The 19,033-nt window shown below is 37.5% G+C and overlaps 1 protein-coding gene across 1 annotated transcript; it reads left to right on the top strand.

Annotated features, from left to right (window-relative positions):
* Nucleotides 1–12,115: 12,115 nt before the first annotated feature.
* Nucleotides 12,116–15,491, top strand: LOC109221165 (homocysteine S-methyltransferase 1). Its single transcript, XM_019385628.1, has 7 exons — nucleotides 12,116–12,419; nucleotides 12,497–12,553; nucleotides 12,620–12,825; nucleotides 12,922–13,051; nucleotides 14,320–14,523; nucleotides 14,628–14,699; nucleotides 14,797–15,491. Exons 1-7 carry the CDS (start codon nucleotides 12,249–12,251, stop codon nucleotides 14,947–14,949), a joined length of 993 nt encoding a protein of 330 aa, XP_019241173.1. The 5' UTR covers nucleotides 12,116–12,248; the 3' UTR covers nucleotides 14,950–15,491.
* The last annotated feature ends 3,542 nt before the right edge of the window (nucleotides 15,492–19,033 follow it).

Here is a 19,033-nt window from a genome sequence, read left to right as displayed (position 1 = left end):
ATAGGATATAAAGTAACTATAATAGAAATCATGCCTATAGAATCTAAAAACAGTTTAGTTGGAGAAGCCGCCTAGTTATGCTGTTATTCTAAATTAGATTAATTAATTAACCTGCCGATTCTTTAATAAGTTTCTCAAACACTGCCTTGACTTATACCGTTAGAAAGCATGCCAATAGGACCCCAATCGCCTGTTTAAAATTAATCACTGCTCTACTGCATTCCCAATCTATATAGATATCATGCTCATAGGATATCATTATTACGCCTAGGCAAGCCTTAGGTAATAATAAACACTGGAACCGCCTCTGTTTGGTTATCAACTGTTACAACCAACAGGCAGGCCTGATTCAGACTTCTTATCTGAGCTATATAACGAATCTGGTTCTGATTCAAACTCTCTGCTTTAGGACTTAAAATTTCAGACCTTAACTGTGTTTTAAGTCATGATGTTTATATGCATCATTTGTGGAGGTATACATGAGCCGTTAATTTTTTATGTGTTTCCCCACTAAATGCAATTATACTTGTTTTGTATGTCGCCTTCGCATTTCTACCTTTTAACCTAAGAGTCAGCCTAAAATCCTCCCTCTTATAGGAATAGTAGTCCTAAAATTCCTCCGGGACTGATAGGAACGGGACGGGGAACGGCATGCAATAGAGGTCGAGACTGATCCTCACTTTAGTACCTTCATGGGGTGGGAAGGGTAGATATGGATATGATGACCGGTGAGCTAATGTCACGTGTAGCCCCTCTTTGGAGGAGTGATTACCGGGTATTGCATTGATGTGATCCATATTACAAACAAACCTAGGACTCCCTTTACATTCATCAGCATGCTTAGGTTGTAACTCTTCAAATCTTGCTTTCATTAATCATTTTCAAACACTTGTGTATTTAATTTCAAAATCCCCTATTATTTGAGCCTTATTTGTTTACTTGTTAATTGTACAAATTCACAAAAACTATCTGGCCGGGAACCATACTAGTGGATCCTGAGGGGTGCCTAACACCTTCCCCTTGGGATTATTTCAAGCCCTCACCCTATCTTTGGTTACCAACATAATTGAACCTCATAGGTGCCCTAACGCACCTTAAAATCGTTAGGTGGCGACTCTTCAAAATTGCAAAACCCCTTTCCCAAAAGGAAAGAGTTGTCCCAACCAAATGTCATAAACCTGATTTCGCAAGAAAAAGGGGGCGCGACATGGGGTTGCTCTGATGGGTGCCAGGAACTTGAGTATAGTGGTGGTCATTGCTGGAGTTTTGTGGATCAGGAATGAGTGGTGGTGTATTTTGGGGAGTGTGTTAAGTGGTGACTGGCGGGTACTGAATTGGTTGATGCTGTTGTGCTTGAGTTGGCATCGGCAATGGGTTGATATTTTGTGGTGAAGTGGTGTAGTGATTTGGAATAGTAAGATTTTGTGGTTGTTGGTTTTGTGTGTTTTGAGGAGGTGTTGGGTTCTTTGCGTTCTGTTGGTAGATATCAGGGACATTGAGGGTGAGTGACAAATTTGCCAAATTACGGACCTGCTCAAGTTCTCCTTGTAGTTCTAGTATCCTTTGTTCAAGTCTCAAAACCAAGTCATTTGGGGCCGGAGTACTACAGTCGTCGGAGGTCTCTGCGTTCTCAATGTTTTCCTTTAGTATTCCACTTAAATCGTCCATCTTTGCTCTGCTTTTTGTGTTGCTTGGAGGAGAAGGAGGTGGAGGTCCTCTGGATCTGGTGTGATATGCTGATGAGGCCAGTATGATCGAACCAGCCTATGGGAATGGGAATAATAATAATAAAAAGTAAACAAAACAAAAGGTAACAAGTTAGCGAGGATCATGAAATGTTTGAAGTATTTAAACACATATTGCGGAAATATAAATTCGCATCCTAATTTGGGAGCCTTGTTGTGCCCGAGGTAGGCCTAGCGACAAATAGACTTGGAGAACTTTCAATGCCAATAAATGCTTCATTTCATAATGTAAGAACAGACGAATCCCAAAATGATACTGAAATAATGATAAAAATGAGTTACTATTGGCACTTGGCCTTATTACATCTTAAGAAAAGCAAAAATAAATCTAGCCTATTTGGTCCCAGAAGGACCTTCCCCAGATTCAATCTTCCGAATTCCCTCATAGAGATCTCCCAGCTCGCGCATCCCCAGCAGCAAGTAGGCTCTGGCCAAGTGTCCTCCTTCAGGTCCTTCAGTATTCTGACAGTTTTCGATCCTCTTTATGACTTTGCCCTCTAGATCTACTATTCCTCGCTCCAGGTATTCCAGTTTCCTATTGGAAGTGACCGCCATCTCTTTCCATTCCTCAATCAACCTTGTGTTCTTCTCATGTATTTCTCGGTGCTCATTTTCAGAGTCGTGAACCCTTTTGTGCAGCCTGTTGTACTTGACTTGGGTTTTAGCTTCCTTATCTATGATTCTGTTTCCTCGACCAGTCCTTGGAGTTACCGTTCCTTTCAGATTGTCCTCCAACCATGCTGGGTAGAGGGGTTCGTACCCTGCATGATACCTGTCCGGCTCGACGGTGTTCTTCTCCACGATGATCTTGCAGTGCCACATATGTTGAGCTTGGCACTTGTAAGGAACATCGTCGTCTCTAAAGTCTGCCCTGAAGTGGCTCATCTTGATGACCCTTGGTATAACCTGCTTTCTGCCTGCTTGCCTCGTAACTCGTAGAGGGACATATGGATATACCCCACTCAACCCAATCAACACCAAATGCGGAGCATCCCTGGACCTGATAATAAACTCGTCCGTTGGAAACCATTCAACCATCTGCTCCACTTGTTCCTCGGTCAGACTGTCGAAGAACTCCACCCATTCACTGGCACTTTCCGGCTGAGCAAATCTATTCGGAATGTAGGTCATCTGCTTAGGGTGATGGAAAGCAATCTGGTTGTTCCAAGCCCTTCGTGGAAATTCTTGATTATAATGACCCTTTTGGAGATGCTCCAATAACCATAACTGCAGCAATAAGTTACAGCCTTCGAAATGATTTACCCCTCTTTGACAGCGCTCCAGGGCCCTGTAGAGATCAGATATGATCACGGGGACTATGGTATAGGTGTGTCCATTAATCCCCTCCGTCGGAGTTTTGGCAACCATGGCCAACCTAGTATGGATCCTTCCCTTTTTCATCGGGAATACTATCATCCCCAGAAAGCACACGATGAACACGAATACTCTGCGGTGGATGTGACCCAGTGAAGTGAGGGCGATCTCATCGTGGTAAGTGCGGAAAGACTTGTTGTGGCCATACCTTTCATAGAGATATTTGAAAGGTATGTAGGAGTCTTTCGGGCACACTAGGTCGACATTCTTTTTCAACTCATCATCTTCAGAAATCCTCTGCCCGTACGGTTTTCTGGCACCAAAAGCCCAGGACTGTCCCAAGTTAACCCTGCAAGTCCTCCTATTTCCTCTGAAGCGGCGTCATTTCTATGTCACTGAAACAGAACACCGCTCTTTCACTATCCCAGAATAGAGTAGCAGCCTCAATCAGTTTGTTGTTTGGCTAAATATATAACAGGGCCGGCAAGTTATCCAGGTACTTTTTCATGTGCGTTTTGTCACTTGAGAAGAGATCTTCCCACCAATCTAGCAACAATGGGGGGGATAGTGCTAACCATACCGAATCTGGGGACCTCATGCCTCATTTCCTGCATAACAAAAGGGTTCGACCTTACCCCCACCAGACTCGACTATTTATACATTTATGATCAGCATATCGGCATTTAGTTCTCCAAATTAATGCACAGAACGTGGTTGCATCCGTTGGGATTATGGAAAACCCGATGGACTTTGGATAAGGCTTATCTTAAAGGATCATTATGTGGACAACATAACTGACCCAGCTAGGTTTGACCATGATGCATGCACAATTTAAATAGAGTAAGCTTTTTATGGGGTTTTATACTGGTACTCTCAAGAGGACAACTCGAGAGGGAAGGCACGAAACCGTCGACTGCACCGTTGATCGACTGGTTTTACCACAAATAAGCTTTTCCAAATTTAAAGGGTGATAAATAGAAAGAGCGCAACCACTCATTAAACCGTTGTTATAGGATTTGATACGCTCGAGTGCAATATGATGTGGAGCATGATTTATGCAGCAGTTAATAACATGTAGGAGAGTATTTTCACGTAGGAAGAAATAAATACAGCATTTAAATAATTGAAAAGACAGTTACAGAGGATGGAAAACAAGAAGACAAGTCAGTTTTTAGGATAATAAAGGAATCATAAATGCTTAAAATAAACAGTTAAATTCAAATAAAGGAGAAGAGTACGGGATAAAGCATGCTTCGACTAATTTTTAAAGACAAGTTCATTATGGTAAGAGCCTAAAAATATCCCCAGCAGAGTCGCCATGCTGTCGCACCCCCCTTTTTCTCCTCCGCGAGGAGGAGTCCGGGTTTCGACATTCACGGGGTGTAATGACTCATTTCCTTTTGGGAATTGGGTATTTGAAGAGTCGCCACCTAACGAGTTAAGGTGCGTTAGGGAACCTAGGTAATTAACTCTTGGGTTGGTTTGTATTACCAGAGATTAGGGTAAGGGCTCGAGGTAACCTCGAGGGGAAGGTGAGGCACCCCTCTTGGTCCACAATTGTGGGTCCCGACCGAACTTATATTTACAAATTAGTCCAAAATAAAATAAACAGTTGAAGCGAATAGTTGCAAGCAGAGCATGTTGGGCATTGTATAACTCAAATAATAAAATAAGAATTTAAACAGGTTGTATGTATTAAAGGAAAATAAAGCTTCAAGTAAAGAGGATTTGGGGAGAGGGAGGTCCTAGGTTGGTTAGCCTATAGGATCACATCAGTACAATGCTCGGTAATCACTCCTTGAAAAGGGGCTACGCGTGGCATTAGAGCATCGATCATCATATCCATGTCTACCCTTCCCATCCCCTTATTGGTCATGCAAAGCGAGTGTTTGGTCACTGATTCCTATTGCGTGCTGCTACCCGTCCCTTCTTAACGGTCCCGGAGGGTGTTAGGACCTCTACCTATGGGTGGTTCTAGATGTACCCCTATGGTTTTTAAAGGCAAAAATCTAAGGCGACAGTCAAAAAGATTTAGGACTTTCACATAATGGGAACAATTAAGAGGCTACCAATTTCCTTCTCAAACAAACATACAAGCAACACAACTCAAATACAGTTAAGGTCTTTGTTAATCAAAGTCCTAAAGCAGAATTTCTAAGTGATTATGTAGAAATAGACCACTTTCAGATCCAGAAGTTATAACCTAATAGTTGCCTAGTGACTCCTTTTTAACAGCTTATTAGAATCAGAAATGTTGAACGATGGAAACAACTTCAGGGAAATGCAGGTCTTGAAAAAATGCCCTAAGGCTTGCCTATGTGCAGTACTGTGTCTATATATTAATGCAGAGACAAACAGGTTTTCGAAATAGACCCTTTTGACACCTGTAAGCAGGATATCTAATGAAGTTAAGTCAAATTTGAAAGAACTAGCTTCGGGAAATGTCATCACTTAATAAGGCCAGTTTTAAGAAGTAAACTAGGCGAAAATGAAATTGACTTATTAGGACTAGACTACTAGACGTAATTGCAAATGGCAATCCCTACAACATGGTATCTAGGCGCATTACAGGTTTTAGTAATATATGAAAAACTTATTAGAACTGAATCGGAATTAAACCCTATTGACATGGTATCTATATTTGAAATGATTTAAGACACGGTTGTTTGAAACCATGTGAACATGATTTCTAACATGACGAAAATGCAGAACCTTAAGAATGTGATTTCTGTTTGATGCAAACAACACTGGAAACGAAGTCATGATTTATATTTTGATGCAAATGAAATTAGAAGTGGAATCCTATAGGCATGGTTCTATTATGCAAAAGCAATCATATTCAACAAGAATAAAAACCCTATGAACATGTTTTCTATCGAGTGAAGCACTCAGATTTGAAAGTAAACCCTAAGAGCGGGATTTCTACCCATGTTACCCCACAAAGTATACATCTACCCAGCCCTTTTTACTAGGTACCACAAATTTTTGTTTACAAATTATTACAGGACAATAAATGATTTACATAAGTAAAAATAGAAAATCAAGAAGCTATTCTATAGAAAGCCTGCAATTAGGCCCAATTTTCCCAGAAGCCTCCAATGTCTTCAAGCATCATTTCCATAGACAAATCAGAGTTTAGGTGCATCAAAGTTCCCTAAGGGTCTCAAGGACCCCGGGCAATGCTTACACCTAGACTTAGTAGCCAAGCATTGAACCAGTGCAGTGTGGAAAGGACAGCCTCAGTATGCCAGTGTTCAGAGGGTTCTCAAGAGAATCCCAAGGTAGCACACATACTAGAGGGGGAAGAACTTATTAACTAAGAATGAAGTGGAAGTGCAGGACACAGGTTGAAAGAAAATTTATTAAAGACTTGACTTAAATGTCTGTTTATGAAAGGAATTAATAAGGTAATAGAGGTTGTTTGAAAGAAGTTGGAGTGATACACTAAGTCAAGTACTTCAGTAGTCACAGAGTCCAACTAAACTTAGTAGTCACACAGGGGTCAAGGGTTTGGAAATACACATGCATTTGACTGCAAACACATAACCCCAGCAAGGGTATTTGGACTGGTTTGGACATGCTCAAAAATAGTTGAAACTGGCATAATCATAAACCAATCAAGAAAAACATAGACTCATAGAGGGGGATAGGGATTTGGGATTCATAAGAATGGTAAGCACATAACAGGTAAGGAGAACAATTGTCCAGGCATGTTTGAATCACACAAGGGAATGCATGAATTAAAGGGGAGGGGTCATACCAGCATGCTGATAATATAGCTTAACTATAAACTTCACAACAGAACCTTAAGTAAAAGCAGACTAGAAATAAAAGAAACTGAAACAAGAAGAGAAACATGTTGTTGTTGAGGCTTTAAGTTAAACTAGGACATACCAGTGAAGATAGAAGCAAGCAGAATGAAAGAACCAAAGGGCACAGATGATTAGCCTTGGCTTGCAGCCGGCTAATAGTGGCAAATAACACAAGGAAGAAGGGAGAAACAGAGATTTTTATAAGAGAGGAGTTTTTGAAAGCCAAGTGCTGGTGCCTTGTTTGTGCAAGACTTAGAGTATTTATAGTTGAAAGTAGGTAGTGGAATAAGGTAAAAATCATAGTAGTACACTAATTTAAGAACTCAGAATCAATTAATCGGGGAATCAAGGAAGTACTTCCTTAAGTTAAGGGAATTAAGATCAAACGGAAAGATTTAGTACCATATAAAGCAGGAAGAATAATCAGTGCATGATTAAATAAGGAAAGAGTCAAGGTTCAGTAGGCATAGAGTAGTCAATTAGGACCAAATTCAGAAAAAACCCAACTAAGGAAAGACTAAGTAAACAAAGTACCATGGTAAATAAGGTAATGAAATTAATTAATTTAAACAGACGAGGTAAAGTTTTTCGGGCTTTAAAAAAGATCTTTCAATCACCATCAATTAAGGAAAATCAGAATCAATCATGGGGAGTCATGATTCTGTATATTTCACCATATAAATAGAGACGAATGAACAGGAGTAGCAAACAAACACGGTCAGTTATATAGACAGGAAGAAACAAGAGATGAGCAAACACAATCATACAGGGATGATATAAGTAGGCTAAAGATTCATCAGAACATATTCGAAGCATGGGGGACCACAAGAGATTAACAAGAATCAGGTAAATAGGCTAACACACAGAAACGAAGTAAAGAAAATCATGCTAACACACGGAAAAGAAGTAGAGAAAATCATGCTAGCACACATAGAAACGAAGTAATGAAAATCTTTAAAATTAGGACTTTTAACAAAGTCAAGTTAAAAAGTAGTAGGAACATAAAATCGGTCAAAATAAACAAGGGAAAAAGGTTTAATCATAAGGAAATCGGTTAAAACAGGTGTAGAAAGAACTCCGAAAAAAACCATAGTTTTCAACGGAAGTAAAAACGGTTTAGAGTAGAGGATCTTCCAGAGGAAAGCTCGAGAATAAGCAAATTATAGAAGGAAACAGGCTTAAACCATGAAAATAACATGGATCTGAGAGATTCAGAAGAGAGTTAGGGTTTCAAAGGAAACCCAAATAGAAATCGAAAGAACCTGTTGTAACTTCACAAATCGTAACACATATGGTGTGATTTTGCCCAAAATCACACCAGGAAAGCCTCGAACAATAGATTTAGAAACCCTAGGTCCCAATCGACATGGCCTAGGACCCTTGAGGGCCTTAGAGATTATGAGCAAGGCGGTGGAGTGACCATTGGAGGCTTGGGGTTTGAGAGATAGTCGCCGGAGATGACCGGAGAAAGAAGTGAGTGGAGGAGTCTAGGGTTAGGTTTGAGAGAAGAGTGGAGATGAGAGCATCTGAAGGCGGCGGATTGAAAAAATGATTAGGGTTAGGGGGGTTGGTTAGAATTAAAAAGGAAGGGAATTATTTGGACCGTTGATCTGGGAGATCAACGGTCAGGATTCAAATGGGTGGGTGGGTTCCGGGTTTGGGTAAGGGTTAATAGGGTATGGTTCGGGTTATTAATTGTGAAATTATGTTGGGAATTGGGGTCCGATTTGGCTATAATTGAAAGCCAAATTTGGCTATTATTTAAATAGCCAGTTTTTCCCTATTTTAATTTAATATATAATAAGTGATATCTGGAAAATAATTTAAGGTGCAAAAATATTTTAAAATACATAATTAACATTTTAAAAATACAGGGGCCAATTTTATGCATATAAAGTATAATTATATTTTAAAATGGGCTACCATTGCAATTATATGCAATTTAGCTTAAAAAAATACTAAATGTAATTGTAAAAATACATAAAAATTACATTAGCCATATTTTGGCATAAGTATTGAAATCAAATAAATGAATTATCGAAACAATAATTTTAGAAATAGTTATTGGCAATTTTATGGATAAAAGGGGAAAAAATAAATTAATTTACCCCCTTAAAATTATGGAAAAAATAATGAAAGCCTTGTGCATGATTATATATGCATATATATGCTATTTTGAAGGCTTTTGTGCATATTTAAAATATATAGGGAAAAATTGGGTATCGACAAATCTTGCACAAATAGTAATATTAACTAGGCTACTACTTCTTTTGACATAAAAAATAGTAAGGATTTTGGCACCTACCTAGGGTTTCCCATGCTCAAAAACCAACCCAGGCACAAAGACTTCCAACCTATAATTGATAAAATGCGGGCAAGGTTGAATAATTGGAATGCAAAATGGCTTAGTATGGCGGGAAGGTGTACCCTAATAAAATCTACTCTCAGCACAATCCCAAATCACCAAATGCAATTATCCTTGCTTCCTAGTAAGACTCTAAAGGAAATCGATAAGATCCAGAGAGACTTTCGTTGGGGAAGAAAAGAATGCACCTAATAGGTTGGAATATGGTTACTCTATCTAAAGATGAGGGGGGACTAGGGATTAAAAAAAGCTAAATCTAAGAATATTTCACTACAGACTAGCCTAGCTTGGAGAATTCTTACTGACACATCCTCTCTCTGGGCTCGCGTCCTCATTAGCCTATACGGACATACTAGTTCTACCAAGGGTGGCTCTAATACATGGAAAGCCTATTAAAGGGTTGGAACATTTGTAAACAAGGAGTAAGATGGCCAGTGATCAATCACCCTAACATGATCATATGGGACACCAACTGGATCCCTAATTATGGCAACCTTAGGATTAACTTAATAGGCCCCCAAACAAGAAACGAGACTGGTTTGAGAGTGAAAGACATCCAGAATAACAATGGATGGGATCTCGCTCGTATCACGTTTGAACTGCCACAAAATATCATTAATAGCATCCACTCTTATCCACAGCTTCCATTCCTAAACACACGAGCAACCTTATCTGGAGTATGAATCCTAGTGGGATATTCACAACTTCTTCATGTTACAAACTAATTGACACACAATCTCAACCTAGTAAAACATTTAACTGGATATGGGACATAAAATGTCCAAAGAAAATCTAATTTTTCCTGTGGAAATGTTACCACTCGCGTCTACCTACTAGAGAATACCTAGGGAAAATTGGTATCAACATCGACACAAACTGTCCAATTTGTAAAAATAGGAACAAATCCATGCTTCACATTTTTTGGGAATGCAAGGTGGCACAAGTTTTTTTTGGACAACAATGGGGGTGTCTTTACATAACCAAGTGAGTAATGAGCACTGGGTCGACTTCTTACGTAAAAAAAATACCTCAAATACCAACCAATCTCATCACATGGGAAGAGGTTTTTCCATTTGCAATTTAGGCAATTTGGAGAAACAGAAATGATAATAATGTGAACAGCACCAATCACTCTATTAACACGACAAAGGTCTTTCGGCAAGCACTAGAGTATCACTTGCTCACATCCAAGCCCGCTACTAGTAATATTCCAATTAATGTAAAGGTAAAACGGCACCCCTCCAAGGAACTGGTTCAAGTTCAACTTTGATGGAGCCTTCAACAATAGCTGTCTACATGGAGGAATCAGTGAAATAATACGTAACAACAAAGGAGAATGGATATTGGGATACTACGAGAAGTGCCCAACAATATCTCCTGTCCAGGCTGAACTCCTAGCACTACGGCATGCACTTCAAACATTTATCAAGGAAAATATCGTCCCATGTGAACTAGAAACAGATGCCACAGAGGTGATTCGATTTCTTGAAGAAGATTATCTTACTTACAGTGCTTTAATCCATGAATGCAGGTGGTTAATGGAGAAGGCAGTGCAGCAGGGGGAGATCATAATGAAGCACAACTTTTGTGAAGGAAACATGGTAGCACACAAGATGGCAAAGGAAGCTCTAAAGTACCCTAGTTATAATAAAACTCTTTATTTTGTATCACCACCTACCTTTGCAATGGATGTCTAATGTAAGGATCAGAAAGGTTTTATCTATGTTAGGTCATGTGGTATGAATGCATATGGCACTCTAGTATCACTAGGAAATGACAATGCCCTGCATGGCATCGCACAAGTATGTACTAATGGCACTACTATGGGTCTCGTACCCTAGTAAATGCTACTGTTTTTATTATTAATATAAGTATCCTTTACCTTAAAAAAATAGATTTTACTTTTATTTGTCCATTTTAACAAATCAAGAGAAATGTAACTTTGTTTTTCTTGTTATATGCTTGTCATTAACTACTTATTTTTCAAATTATTTTTAATATTTTTTAAAATGACATTCTTATTATGGATATTATTATGATAAAAAATATACTTCCATTTAAAAGAATAGACAAGTAAAAGTGAACGGGGAAATATCTCTTACGGTTATGAGACTGCTTTAATGACTTATTTCTTTCCAAAGGAAAATCCGTTTGACTCCCGTTTGACCATAGATTTTGCCAAAATATATTCGGTTTTTTTTTTTGCTAATACATGTTTGTTTATAAATTTTATCTATTTTGTAAATTCCCAAAATCCAAAACCCAAATCCCAAAAGAGTTGGTTTTGGCCCAAGTTGTTACTATTACATTTTTTAAAAATTGCCCCAAACTTTTGTATTTTATAAAAGACCCACCATTTATTATTTTGTAACAACGCTGTTTCGTCTTCTTGGTCTTCTCACAGTGTATTAAGTAGTTCATTATAAAAATGATAATTTTGCACCAAATTTAAATATATTCAGAAGTATGGTTTGCGATATTGTAATGAACGTTGATGAAGGTACTATACTATTGGGTATTTGCGAAACTTTTTAGAACTTGTGGGAAGATATGTTTCATGTTTTTTAAAAAAAAATAAATAAAGTGAAATATGTTTTGAAAATTGATGTCCAAACATATTTTTATTTTCAAACCAACTTCACTCAAAATCAATTTTTTCAAAATAAATTTGAGAATTTATGACCAAACACTAGCTAAAATGATGAATCAGCGGGTGTATAAGATTTAGGTAGGTAACATAGCGACAGTGGAGAGTTGAACCGAAACACATAACATGGACCAACCCCATTTCTAGGATGAATTTACTTTCTTAAAGCGTCCGCGTTCACAGCTGTGCTATTTGCACGTCTATTTACACACAGGAAAATAAGTCTATACATAGGATAAAAATTGTCAAGTCCACCGAATAACGCGTGATTGAATTCTGTGTCGCCTATAAAATCTCTCCCATAAACCACTTTGTTCGCTCTAGCCCTAACACCAGAAGAAAGAGCAAATAAAGAATTCTGAAAAATGGGTATTGTCAAAGCTAGTGCGTTGTTAAATGATCTGATTGAGAAAGCAGGGGGTTGTGCCGTTGTTGATGGCGGTTTGGCCACGCAACTCGAGAAACATGGCGCTTCCATTAATGATCCTCTCTGGAGCGCTCTTTGCTTGATCAAAGATCCCGATCTTGTCAAACGGGTACGCCATTTCTCAATGATCCACTAATATTTAGCAATGTGGCTAGCTGTAACGGTGAATTATTTGAATGCACGCAGGTACATTTGGAATATCTGGAAGCTGGCGCAGATATACTAGTGACCTCATCCTACCAGGTACGTTATGGCTAATCAGATAAAAATCCTACTTATTTGGGACAGTTTCTAACTTTATGGTTGTAGGCCACAATTCCAGGATTTTTATCAAGGGGATTATCCATTGAAGAAGCAGAATCCTTGTTAGAGAAAAGTGTGAAGTTAGCAGTTGAAGCCCGGGATAAGTTCTGGAATGTTGTGAAAAGAAATCCCAGACAGAGCTATAACAGGGCTCTGGTTGCAGCCTCAATTGGAAGCTATGGAGCTTATCTTGCTGATGGTTCAGAGTACAGGTAGATGACCTTGTTTTATTATGAACAAATTCAGTTACATTTAATGTATGTTTGAGGTCCCAAAAATCTTCATCTTGTGAACTTTGTCCCTCCCAGCGGAGATTATGGACCACATGTAAGTCTGGATAAGCTCAAGGATTTCCATCGACATAGACTACAAGTTCTTGTGGATGCAGGACCAGATATACTGGCATTTGAGACCATTCCCAACAAATTAGAAGCTCAGGTATTGTCTTGCATTTAATTCCTTGTATATAGATCGCCATTATTTTGTTCGAAGAGCTATCACATCGTTGTTTGGCAGTAATGTTCATCAGGCATCTTGTTAATCATTGTGGATATTGTTTACCCTTAAAATGAGTAACAATTAAATTTGTTCACGGTTTAAAAGATACGGATTTAATTTAACACGAATGATCTAAGAACAACAAATAATTAGATTGAAGAGTGATAAAGCTATCAAACCAAACGCGATGGAACGATTAAGCCTGCCTTTAAGTTGAGCACTGAAATTGGCTTCGATCGAGCCCTCGATACGGGCTCGGTTGTAACTGAAGAAAATAGGAACTGAACACTTTGAACAACAGCTAGAAGACAAAAATGAACAAAAAAGTTCTCTCCTTTATATAGTAGGGGGATTTAATCCTAGTACAAGTCTAAATAAGGTAAAAGTCTTTTTTTTTTTTCCGGTAAATGTTGATTTGCAGTCGATATCGGGCGGGATTTGCCCCGTAATATCCGGTCGAGAGCTGATATTATGGCTCCCCACTTATCGTGCTTAACCGTTTCAATTTTTCCTTAGTCTCTAACCTTTACTTTGCCCGGACCCGATGTTCAGCCGTGTTCGATCCCGGATGTACCGTTCGTCCTCCCCGGGCTCCGAAACGAGGAACCCTTTGGCTTTACTCGAGGTTGCGTCAGATCATGCTTCTCTCTCGTTTCTTTACTGGGAAATCGGGGTAACATTATCCCTGTACACAGATATCTATCTTATTCGGTTCTTGATTAAGAGCAGATAACATTCATATAATTGACATCTTCATATATTTATTTGTCTTAGCAGGTCAATAACATTCTTTTTGAAACCTGGATCTATTAAATTGCATACACAGTAAAAACACTGGCATAAACAGTTTCTTAACCATTCTTTTTTATTATTCAAACAATGTATCCCCAGTATAATTCTTAATAACACAGCTAAAGTAGGACAGAGTTTATTTCTCACGTAGTGGAAATAAGAGCTCCAATGTGACTTAAATACAGACGGAAATCTAGTCTCAAATGCCAAATCTTCTGTGTATTGACAAAAAATGGTGCTTAAAATGCCTTCTAGAGCGACAAAAGATTTTTGCCTGCACCCTATGAAATTAACCTAATTTGTAGCTAAACGTTCTGAATTTTTACTTTATTTGGTAGTTTTCGCCAAGGCAATACTAGGCTTGGAGATTGGTTCATTGAAATTTTCCGCACCACATTATGAAATTGATGCTGCAGGCATGTGTGGAGCTGCTTGAAGAAGAAAATGTACAGATTCCTTCTTGGATATGTTTCAGCTCAGTGGATGGTAAGAACGCGCCATCGGGAGAAAGCTTCAAGGATTGCCTCGATGTAATTAATAGGAGTGACAAAGTTAGTGCATTTGGAATTAACTGCGCACCTCCCCATTTTATTCAAACTCTCATCCAGGAACTTAAGGAGGTAATCATTCTCATTTGTAAGAAAATTATCTTTATGAGATAAGTTCAGTAGAATCATAACTTAGAAATTGGGCACATCATTTCTGATCTAGTTCAATTCCACAGTTGACAGCAAAGGCAATAATTGTTTATCCCAATAGTGGTGAGATATGGGATGGCATTTCAAAAAGATGGCTGGTAACTTTTTCTTATCACATGCCTGGATTCCCAGACTTCTTTTTGAGTGAATCTCTAGGTATATATTCATAACACTATTTGATGACCTTATTGGCAGCCATCGAAATGCTTTGATGACGAAAAGTTCGAGCAGTTTGCACCAATATGGCGCGACGCTGGTGCTAAACTCATCGGTGGTTGTTGCCGGACAACACCGTCCACTATTCAAGCTATTTCAAAAGCCCTAAAGGAAAGATCTGGATTCGACTAACTGGCCCATCAAAAGTTCAGAAAATGCTTATCAAATTGTTGTATTTGTGTATCTTCATTTATTAACATAGGAAAACGATATAACTTCTTTTTAGGGGTGGGGGGAAAAGGTGTTGTTGGGGGTGAGTGGTGATTAAAAGGTAGTAGATGGAGCAGATAGTAGCTATTGATCCAAACAGAGCAGAGAGAAGCAATTGATAAGGATTTGTTCAGCCCATCAAGTACCTCTTTGCTGTGGCATTGGTTCGGAATATCCCAGTCGCCATGCTGTTTCTGCAAAAAATTGCATATTTACAAATTATGTGTATCTCGCTAGGCAACATTAGCACTTAAAAACTATTTGACCAACAGAAGTTAAGGTAATCCATAGATTAAACTATACCATTGAGAAAAAAAAAGCTCTGTGGGGTACACTCAAAGTTAGATGGTGTTGAGCTGACCATCAAATGATGTTTTGATAAGTAACAAACCGTATTCTCATGTTTCACACCAAGAGTGTGCTACTAGATTGATATGTAGATTGTTGACGACTAATTTTGACCCTCCTCTCTTCTAATTAAATTATTACGCTTCTTGATCAATAATAATGTAATAAGGTCTTTTTGAAATTATTATTCAAATTATCTATTTTTCTGGAAATATATATAATATATTATAAGTAATAATGGCAGTAATAATGGTTACTAATATTAATTATATGCTTATAATTATAAATAATAATGTAGTCTTGAATAATTACAATCATACAACCGCTATTATTTTATTTAATTAACCAATTGGCTTTTATGATTTTAATATATATAACTATGAGATCTTTTTAATTATTTTGATAATATGAAATTAGTTTATAGTAATTGGTTAATAATACTTCCGTTAATTGTACTTTATTATGTTTTATTGGGATTAAATAAGTTTAATTAATTTAATTATGAAAAAGGGGTTAAGATTTAAAACATGATACATTTGCAATTAGTGATTTTTGATTAAAGTGGCTATGGGATTTAATTTCAGCCTATTTTTATAGAAGGATTTTTTACCTCCTATAGCAAAAGTTAACCCCCTATTTATTTAAAATAAATACCATTTAAATAAATTACCTCCTATAGATAACTTTTATGTTTTATAGCAAATTTTCTAATTGTGGTTATATCCTACACTTAAGCCACTTAATACGCTATGTTTTATTTTTCTCTCTCCATCCTCCGATTTTTCTATCTCATACTTACCGCTTTTCATACAACTTCTCAATACACGTTCAAAATCAGGCTCCAAATCACGCTCAAAATCAGACAAAACCTCTTCACCCACACCGCTGCTTCCTCCTTCCCCCAATCTCGGCGTAAACCCTAATCTCCTCTAGATTCTACTCATTTATTTCTATATTTAGTGTGGTAAGTATTTAAGTTTTTTGATTTTCGCTGTTTTTGCTTATTCACAACATCTCTACTCACCAAATTTTCTCTAATCAACAGTATCCAAGCGTATTCTCACAATGTCTGAGAATACACACAGCAACTTGATTACTAGAGGTATACCCACTAAAATTCTCAATTTCGATGGGCCCTCTTTCTCCTTGCAAATCACTCAAGGGGAATTGGATGCAGGTATAGCCAAAAATATGGCATTGGAGAAGAAAACAAAATCTCGACATGACAATTTCAAACAAACCCAAGTCGAGAAATCATTGAAGGAAACAAGACTTCCCATTGCAAAAAATAAAGGAAAAAACATAATTCTCCAGCTTCATCTGTCAAGGGAAGGAGGTTGAAGCAAGTAAAAGCTCGGATACACTTGAAGAAAAGGTATTTTATGATGTATTCATCTGTATTATTGATGTATTCATCTGTATTTATATGTATACACGGTTGAGTTCTCTGTTCAAAAAGGATATTCAATGTATTTTTGTACTTATAGAAATTAATAATACAGATTTGTCAGTTGTATTCTGATGTGTTCTTATAGTTGTATTTATAAGGATTTCCAAAGTTCCCGTCAGTGTTTTATCCTAATTGCAATATTTTTATTTGTTGTATGTGTATGTATTATATTATTACATATATTTCTATCAATGATATCTTACTCAAGTTGATTTTTGTAGAATGTATTTAGTTGTATTCATATGTATTCATGTCAGTTTTACTATGAAATATGTGTTGTATGAAGAATTTAGTTGTATTTATATGTATTCATGTCAGTTGTATTATGAAAAATGTGTTGTATTCAGTTGTATTCATTTTAGTTGTATTATGACATAGGTGTTGTATTCAGTTTACTATGAAAATATGTGTTGTATTAAGTTGATTTTAGTTCTATTCATATGTATTCATGTCAGTTGTATTTACGAAATATGTGTTGTATTCAATTGTATTTATATGTATTTTAAATTTGTTAAATGTAGAGAATTAAGCTGTTTGTGAAAAAATAGCCTATATTTGCACAGTATATTAGTGTATACACTAACACTGACATATTCTCTGAGCTAAAAGAAAATCTTACTCCAGAGCAGTACAACCAACTGGGTAATACTTGTAATGGAAATTTCCTTCAAATGAAGCGTTGTGAAGTCCAACATCAACTCTTCAGATGCTTCATGGCTCTCCAGTTAGAAGGAACTGCTAACAATGTATTTGCTATACACGTCAATGGTCCTTCATTATCTTTCTCAATAAGGGAGTTTGCGCTTATGACTGGCCTCAAATGTGTTGGTAACGATGCTGATTTTGAGTTCAGTGAAAATGTTCCTAACTGGCTTATTGAGACTTACTTTGGAGGTGCCAATCTTGTCAAGAAGAAACATTTGATGAAATGCTTTGCTGACAAGAACTGGGGTCACGACAACGATGGTGATGCCTTGAAGATAGCTTTGTTGTATTTCATACACACCTTCATTTTTTCATCCGAGAAGAACATCACAACCATACCAAGGCTACATTTTGACTTGGTCGAGAGTGGGCTCTATTCTGAGTATCCATGGGGTTTAAAAGCATTTGAAACGCTGACAAAATTTATTAGCAAGAAGATGGATGCTCAGAAGAAGTATTACAGGATAGCTGGGATGCCCCTAGCTATGCAAGTGTGGTTTTATGAGTGCTGTTCAAATGTTGATCCCAAAATTGCACTCCGAATTGATAACGTAGTCCCCAGAATACTCAATTGGAGAACCGCCGGAAATCAACCAAACTTTGCTTATCTGATGAACAGCATGTTCAATGACAAGGGAAATATGGTAATATACAATTTGTATCGTGGCTACTTTACAATTTACTAATCATTAATGCTGCATACAGTTGCATACAGTTGTTGCATACATCTACATACAACTGAATACAGTTGCTACTATGCTCATTAGTACTGCCGCATATTTGGTTAATTGAAACTTCAATACAGTTGTTGTTGCCTTCATTAATATAGTTGAATACAGTTGCATATGATTTACTAATCATTACTGCTGCCTTCATTTGAATACAAATTACATTTTGATTCCAGTATTAAAATACATCCATTGTAGTAAGACTTTGATTGTATTTCGTTTTTTAGATTGTTTACAAGGACATCCCTCCAACCAAATATAGAGCTTGCCGTTATTCAGATTCCTCCAGTAGGCGTTGCTGTTGAGAACAATCCTACTCCTACTCATTCAGACAAGTCGGCAGAGGATTCGGATGACTTTTCTCCTACACCTGATCTCCAGTGTAAGAAGAAACATGCTGCAAGTATTGGTCCATCTTCATCACCGCCCCGTAAAAAGCGCAAGGAATAGAATATTCATCCCTCAAATACAGCTCCAGTTGCTGTATCTGAAATTGCACAAAATATTTTGCATCACAATCAGCTGGCAGATTCCAAAAATGATGAAGTATCTTCTTTGAGGAAAGAACTAAATTCATTCAAAGAATACGTGAGTTTTTTATCACATTAAACATTACAGTTTAGTGCTTAACATTCGTACGTGTACAAATGCACCTTTCTAATTATTTCTGTCTTGCTAAGGTTGTGGGCGAGTTCAAGTCTCTGAGATCATTGATCAATAATAACTTTAAGATGCTTGCTGACAATCTTCAACACAATCAGCAAAAAGAAAGCTT

Source organism: Nicotiana attenuata, unplaced genomic scaffold, assembly GCF_001879085.1.
Source record: "Nicotiana attenuata strain UT unplaced genomic scaffold, NIATTr2, whole genome shotgun sequence".
NCBI classification, from domain to species: Eukaryota; Viridiplantae; Streptophyta; class Magnoliopsida; order Solanales; family Solanaceae; genus Nicotiana; species Nicotiana attenuata.
The sequence above is the reverse complement of the archived record's forward strand: the minus strand, read 5'-3'. Positions and strand labels throughout refer to the sequence as shown.